This window comes from Austrofundulus limnaeus, unplaced genomic scaffold (genome assembly GCF_001266775.1).
Source record: "Austrofundulus limnaeus strain Quisiro unplaced genomic scaffold, Austrofundulus_limnaeus-1.0 Scaffold552, whole genome shotgun sequence".
Lineage (NCBI taxonomy): Eukaryota > Metazoa > Chordata > Actinopteri > Cyprinodontiformes > Rivulidae > Austrofundulus > Austrofundulus limnaeus.
Genome location: NW_013952954.1, coordinates 60,449 through 68,683, shown reverse-complemented (window position 1 = coordinate 68,683; position 8,235 = coordinate 60,449). Strand labels below are relative to the sequence as shown.

At 38.4% G+C, this 8,235-nt stretch overlaps 1 protein-coding gene across 1 annotated transcript in view; it reads right to left on the bottom strand.

Annotated features, from left to right (window-relative positions):
- eml2 (EMAP like 2) overlaps positions 1-8,235 on the bottom strand; it is a gene marked incomplete at its 5' end in the record, with an annotated part of 29,363 nt that overhangs the window by 15,264 nt on the left and 5,864 nt on the right. The window contains 3 exon segments of the mRNA XM_014026420.1: positions 547-696; positions 1,827-1,956; positions 2,608-2,636. Coding sequence (XP_013881874.1) covers positions 547-696; positions 1,827-1,956; positions 2,608-2,636 — 309 coding nt within the window.

Sequence of the window (8,235 nt, the reverse complement as noted above, 5' to 3'; positions counted from 1 at the left end):
TAAAAACCTCCTGGGCCACCCCTTGTAAAAATGTCTAGCTCCGCCCCTGGAGAACCAGTTTGCTTCTTTTTTTTTCCACCTTTCATCACAAACAGACTTTTAAGGTTATTTTTGTTTACAAACAGGAACTTAGAGAAATTTTAACTTGAACATTTGCTTTTTTTCCCTTAAGTTATTTAAATGACACGCCACTAAACTTGTTTAGTGTTGATTTTCTTTAAACATACGTCCATCACAACTATCTGAAATAAAAGTAAAAATATTGCTCTGTCAGCAAAAAGATCTTGTGTGAAAGCGTGAGACAGGAAACCCGACGGTCTCTGCACAGATGAGTCATTTTCCCAGCACGCCCCAGGAGGGGTTGGTGTTTATATAAAAGTGGCTCCAGGCTCAGAGCTCGCTCAGGATGGCAGCTGGTGACGGTAATTAAAGCAGGGTTTTAATTACAGATGAGCTCAGAGGCCCTCTGGGTCTCTGGAGTTTCAGCAGTTCAGTGAGGGGATAAAGACATCAGCTGTTTGGGAGCGTTATCTTTCGACTGCTCACCATTTAACGTCGTCGTTGTGACCGAGGTAGTGTCTCTGCTGCTGCTCCTCCGTGTTGTACAGAACCACCACCGAGGCGTTGAAGTAAACAATCTCACCTGTGGGCAGCAGGTAGAGGTTGGAGCGGCAGTCACGGCCGCGATATCCGTACCTGGGTCAGGTCTGAGTCAGGGAACCATCCAGGCTTCGGCTGTTTGACAACGAGTCTCAGATGAGCCAAAACTTTTCACCTCATCGATAAAATAATAGGTTCAGAACCACAATCCCTTCTTTTAATTACTGAAAATATACTTCCTGCTGAAACTCAGCACAGATGAACGGCTGCTGAAATCTGCTGAACAAGATGAAATAAAAGCAAAACGAGCTAAAAGATAAAAGTAGCAACAACGCTAACTAAAGAGTAGAAAACAAAGGTAAAATATAGCAGCTAAAATTAAAGATAAAAGGATAGCTAAAAGTAGCATAACACTAAGCTAATTGTAAAAGACTGATAGCTAAAAGCTATCAAACCCTAGAAAAGCAGAATAGTAACTAATGTCTGAACATAGCTGAACAGTAGCTAAAAGACAAAAGTAGTAACAACGCTGAGTAAAGGCAGAAAGTAGCAACAATGCTAACTAAAAAGAGAATAGTGGCGTGAAAATAAGAGTAAAATATAGCAGCTAAAAAAATCAAAGGAAAGCTAATACTAGCATAACACTAGCTAGAAGCTAATTGTAAAAGAATGATAGCTAAAAACAAAAAGCATCAAAAAGCTAGCTAAAACAAGAAGAATAGTAACTAAAATGTGATTATAGCTGAACAGTAGCGAAAAGTAGAAAAACTCTAGGAGTTAAGATAAGCAGAACAGCAGGTAAAAGCATCAAAAGTTAGCTGAAAGCGGCAAACTAGCTAAAAGTAGCTGAATGAAAGTTTCAAAACACCAAGTAGAAGCTAAAAAGAGTGGTAGCTAAAAGCAACAAGTATCAAAAGGCTGCTTAAAGCTAAAAGAAGATGTTAACTAAAAGCTAAAAGTAGTAGAATTATAGCTAAAATAATACTTTTAGCTTGAAGCTAAAATATCAGAAGGCTAGTTTAACGATAAAAGTAGCAAAACAGAAGCTAAAAGGTATGGTGAATGTTTTTAAAGAATTCAGCAGATCAGAAAACGTGAATGTGAACGCTAATTTAATAATAAATAATCTTTCATTTTCTCTTTACTGAATAAATTTAATTTAAATATAATTGTAAAACAAAGTGTTTAATCTGGATTATTCCTGCATGTCTCAGATTGAAGGATACACCCACTGAAGCTTCAGCTTTTTGTCCGGGAGCGCCACCTTCTGGTCGAGGCTGAAGCTCTCCCGCCGCTGGTCGGGGACGTGCACGGTGACCGGACGACCTCGGAGGAACATCCTCACGTAGCCGTCCTCTGGAGGAAGAGGAGGGGCGGGGTTAACGGAGGAGGAGACAAAGGGGTGGGGTTAACAGAGGAGGAGACGAAGGGGAGGGGTTAACAGAGGAGGAGATGAAGGGGCGAGGTTAACGAAGGAGGAGACGAAGAGGCGGGATTAACAGAGGAGGAGACGAAGGGGCGGGGTTAACGGAGGAGGAGACGAAGGGGCAGGGTTAACAGAGGAGGAGACGAAGGGGCGGGGTTAACGGAGGAGGAGACGAAGGGACGGGGTTAACGGAGGAGGAGACGAAGGGACGGGGTTAACGGAGGAGAAGACGAAGGGACGGGGCAAAAGATTTTTAGTGTTTGTTTGATAAAATAATAATAAAATTGCAACAAAGTAAATTATTAAAATGCCAATTCAAAACAAAAAGCTCCCTCAGGAGGCTCTTAATGAAGAAAACTAATTAAATGTTGCAAACGCTTGGAAACAGTGAAAATCAAGACATCAATACGGTTCATTTAAATATAAACAGCCAGCTTTAGTTCTAACTTTCCTTCCTAACGTTAATTAAAAGAAACTATCTGCAGTTTCTACAGTCAGGATTATCCTGTCAGAATAGTTGAAGTGATAGATTCAAACTGTGATGATACACTGACAACAAACACTGATGTAAAGGTTTTTACCTGCATTGAAGGTGCATTCTTTGGATTTGCTGAAACAAGAACAGATTTAAATTAAAAGAAGAAACAGAAACTCCAACAGATAACGAGTGTTTTCCACAGCTTTTCTTAAATGAATTAGCTCCGGGCCGACTGATTTAATCTTGGCTCTGCACGCTGCAGGCCTCGATGCACAGTTTAACTGGATGACGGAGTCGCAGAGTCAGCAGAAACACAAAGACAGCACACATCATTTCAACCAGGCTGTGGAAAACAAACAGCTTCTGTCTGTGATCCTCAGAGACAGAAACACCTTTAATCAGGGAGCCGCAAACGACAAGATCTGCAATAAAACATGTTTTTAACACAAAGAAAATCATCGTCAGAGCAAGAGAAACCAGAAAAATAAACACAAAAAGCTTTTTATTTCTCAAAAACAAATAAACAACCATAAACAACCACAAACCTGCAACAGTTTGATCAAAACATTAACAGAAAATAAGGGAACAGTCCCACTAATAGCACAACTAGCCTCTCATTTAGCAGATTAGCTTTTTTTACTAACTTTGGTTAGCTTCTGCTAAATTAGGTTCTGCTACTTTTAGGTCTTTAGTGTAAAACTTCTATTTTTTATTCAATTTATCTGGGATTAAATAAAACCGACCTGCTTTACAAGCAGTGCTGGGCGTCACGTGACCTGGGAATTATTTACAACGGAGAAGTTTACGCATCGAGCTAATGCTAATGCTAATCATCAATTTTAACAAGGAGAACAAGGCACGGTCCAAACAAATTCGTAATAAATGTAAAAATGGCACAAATGCTTTGCTGTAAACTGAAGAAATTAATAAAACAAGCTTATAAGAACAAAAAGGATTGTGTTTCACAGGCAAATTCCATTGTGAATGCTCGACAATCTGTGTTTTATTTACTATTAACTTAGGCCATGTTTTTCTCTCCTGCATTCCTTATGTTTTTGTGTATTATTGTATATTTTGAACTGCACTAACCTTGTGTTTGATTTACAATTTTTGAAATAATTTTCTTGATTTGATGTTTCAATTTTTCGTTGCTTATGTGTAATTGTGTTTTTCTGCTTCATTTTATTCTTTCCACCATTTTTATACTGTTAATGATTGTACAGCACCTTGTGAATATATTTCTGTGAAAGACGCTTTATAAATAAAACTTTACTTACTTACTTAAATATAAAAAATTTAACAAAAATATTGATTTAAACTGTAAAACCTGTATGCTAACAATCAAAAAGCTTCAATCGTCACGTTTAACCTTTAGAACTGATTATCTGTTGTTAAATATGTTATTTACTAGGGATGTAAGAAAATATCGATACACTGAAATATCGCGATATTTCATTTCCCGATACTGTATCGATATTCTAAAGCCCTGTATCGATTTTTTATTAAGGTTTAAAATGTCAACTTTCCTGCCAGCCGTTCATTTTTATGTTGTAGTTCAGCCTCTGACCACTAGTTGGCAGCAGTGAGCCAGCCATTTGGCTGCTCTACCTCTTGAGGTAGAGGCTATTGTTAAGTGTTGGGTGACCATATTGTAAATTAATATTAAAAACTAAAAGTTGCAAAAACATTTTCAAACTTTATTGGCAAATTAAGTCTAATAATTGAAAACATGGATGAAATAAGAAATATGAAACAAATACAATAAAACACATACAAAGCAGAACACAGCTAAATGTATCAAAAGTGTGTCTATGTAATATTAGAATTTTCTGAGACAATGAATTTTGGTTTTTCATTTTTCTTCCCCAGTAAGAGGTTTTTATTTAATAGAATTTTTGGACAAAAAAAATCACAATATATCACGATATATCGCCTTGCTTATAGTATCGCAATATATCGCGATATATCGCCTTGCTTATAGTATCGCAATATATCGCGATATATCGCTTTGCTTGTAGTATCGCAATATATCACGATATATCGCCTTGCTTATAGTATCGCAATATATCGCGATATATCGCCTTGCTTGTAGTATCGCAATATATCACGATATATCGCCTTGCTTATAGTATCGCAATATATCGGGATATATCGTATCGTGACCCCTCTGTCATGATATGTATCGTATCGCCAAATTCTTGCCAATACACAACCCTAATATTTACTGATAATAAAGTGGTCAAATATGGACTTTTAATGGAGTTCTGAGCAGTTAGACTGCATAATAATTTATAAATTATGATGTGGACTCGCTAATGACAGAAACACAGTGATGATATGATTGAAAGGTCATAACGTAAAGTAATAAAGGCGACAGGCCAGTTTTATTTACGTTATTTTTAGTTTAACCAATGTGTTTTCTTTTACAGATGTCCTGCTGTCCATCAGATGCATTTTTTGTCATTAAATCACTTTAAATCACTTTAAATCACTCTTAAAGTCATTATTTCTTTTTGTGGTCAGCCCTGAAACATCTTTTGAACATTTCAGAAAAGTCTGCGTCTCTGAATTTAAAAATACAAGTCATGACTCGGCTTCACTGTCGCAGCCAATAATTAGACCTGTCAATCAAAAACCGTCTGATCAGCTGCTCCTGAATCAGCCGTCTGTCAACCAATCAGCTGAGGCGTGGGTCGCACAGAAAGCTTGGGGGTTTGCTCTTTATTCTCACTAACAAGGGAGAGTATTTATAACAGAGCGTTTGATGAATGACAAGCAGAAGGTTTGTTAAACACACTTTGACTTTAAGTCAATAAAATCTTTTCATGTTGTCATAAAGCCTCTGAGATCAAAGCTGCTTTCAGCTTCAACATGAAGGACATGAAAGAACCACCAGGTCCTGGTCCGCCTGCGACCAGCAGGACCACAAGCAGGGTGTCGTCTCTGCACAACCACAAAGCCCCGTGTGTGTGTTTGTGTGTGGGTCTGCGAGGACAACAAGGTGTGGCCCGGACCGGTAATTAGAGCAGGGCATGCTGGGTAACCGGCTGCCAAGTAGAGCAAATAATCTAAAGCCCCTTTCTGTGTAAGAGCGAGCCTCCAGGTTTCCAGGAAAAAGGAACGCACAAACAAAAGCTTCATTAGCATGCAGGCCGCAGCGCTGAGCTCTGCAAACACAAAGCTGCACCACTCAACAAACACACAACATTTTGTAACAATTCACTTTAACGCTACACACACGTTAACCCTGCAGAGGCCAACTGCTCAGATCAAACTCAAGTTTTACTTTAATCAGGCTTTTATAAACCTTTATGTTAAAGAAATTAACAAATTAAAAACATTTTAACTGATCTTAGATGCACACAAGACCCTTTTTAAACTTACACAAGTTAAACTAGTTTATTAACCCATGAAACTCCACTGGTTTTATTTTAGGCTGTGGATTGAACTTTCCCTCCGTGCTGTCATCCAGGCTGATTAATAAAACCTGGATGTTTTATTGAGAGAAACTGTTTATTAAAACGGTTGTTTTCAGGCAGCTGTTGAGCACAAACAACGTGTTCAAACAGTTTTTATAAAACTTGAAGCAGAGATGAAGCACGGCAGGAAGAGGACTTCAAGTGAGAGGAAAGGATCTCAGTTGCTAACCCGTTATAATTATTATTAATTATTAACCCATTAACAACGTGACGCTTCAAACCATTCACACCACTGAGATCATTTCTAATCCGTACGTTTTTTTGGCTCCTTCCTCGTTCCACAATTTATGTGCTGCTTCAACAACTCATAAATCAAAACGTTCGGCTCATTCAGGACTTTCCAGCTGTGACTTTTGATTTTTCTGATATTTATCCTTTTTTAGTTGTTTCACCTTTTCAGCCACTTTTTTCTCATTGAAAACGAATGGAGCTGTTTAAAAACAAAAGTCACTGATGATGAAGAAACTAATATTCAGCTCTATTTTCTACAGAAGTGGCTAAAAAAATAAATAATAAAATAAATGAATGAGTTTTCAACATCCTTAAAATCCATCAAAAAGTTTCTGAACCTTTGTTCTGCTATATTCAGCTATTTGCTCCAAACCGGTGCTCTTTATGCTTCCTTCTGCTGATTAAAACATTTCCAGCTTTTTTTTTTTTTGGCTGTTTTAGCTACTTTTCTACATATGATGACTTTTCTAGGCAGTTTTTTCTGCTAATTTTACATCTCTGTGCTTCTTTCAACTTGTTTCTGCTACCTACAGCCTACTTTTATGCTAATTTTAGCCTTTTTTTTGGCTGTTTTAGCTAAAATTCTACTTTAACTGTAATATTCAACTTTATTGTAATTATTTCTGATAATTTAAGCTGTTTATGTTTCCTACAGTTGCTTTCTTTTATAGTCTGTTGTTTTAGCATTTAGATTTTAGCTGTTGTCTGGTTTTTTTGTTCATTCCTACTTTTTTCTGCAAAGTTAAGAGGATTTTTTTCCCTTTCAGCTTTTCAAATTGAACTCACATTAACATTTTTGCTACTAAACAAGCTTTCAGCTGAAGTTTTCAGCACGTAGCATTCACACAAGCGTTTTCACAGGAAATGCATTTCTCTGGTTTTATTCATTATCGTCAGGAGACAAACTGCAGGAAACGGATCAGAGTCACTAATGGACCCATGGGTCCATCTGCTGATCCATTAGTTTCTGTATTTTATCAGTGCTTGTACTTAAAAATGCAGATTTCAAACCATGTTTGATGCTTTTAGTATCAGATAAACGTCCAAGTGGTGCAAAATATTTCCCTTTAATCAAATCCAGGAACAATGTGCTGCATGTAAATCTAATTAATAACTGCAGCAGGTGTTCCTCCAGCTGCAGGCTGAGCCTGTCATCCTGCAGGAAGTAAAATCTTCAGTTAACATGTAGAAAAGTTAATAATCAGAGGTAGTTTGTGTGAATAAAAGCCAGCAGGTTATTTAAGGAGTTCTTTCTGTTCACCTAAAGCCCACCTGTCTGTTTTACCACCAATAAAACAACTAATGAAACAGAGACGTGTCTTTAAACGTTTAACATATTACAAAACAAACAACTAAAATGATTCTGAGCCTCCTGAGCCCTCGGCTCGTGTTTTCTTCATGTCGGCGTGCTGCTGCCCCTCCCTGCAGCCCTGCAGATGGAGGTCATCATCGGTTTGCGTGACAACAGTTTCACGAAGCGACTTCCTCAGGCTGTGGTGAGCTGACACAACAGATTGTTCCTAACTTCAGCTACAAGTGAAGGAAGTTCAGCAGCTAAAGCTGCATCACTGGGAGCAAACACAAACTAGTCAAACGTTAGTCAAACAGCAGCTGAAGATAAAACTGGGTGTGACTAAAACCTCTCTTATCTTTGAGTTACAAAGTGAAGCTACACATGCTCCCACACAAACACACACCTGAGGGGTGAGTTAAACTCTCAGTGATAAAGCTTCTGACAGAACGATGCAGTTTACCTGGAGGATCGCTTCATGTCTGCCTGCTTCCTTCCAGAGTCAGCAGCTGTGTGTCTGTTCGACAGCCACAGCAACACAACTACTTCCTGCTTCACACAAAACTTTGAGCTCAGCCTGAAAAACCTGCAGCCAATCAGAACACAGTTCCTGACTGTCAGGACACGCCCACTCTGCACTGTCACCACGCCCCCCACCTTTCTGAGAACTGAAATATGATCCATCAGCTGGAGGAGAGAGAGAGAGAGAGAGAGAGAGAGAGAGAGAGAG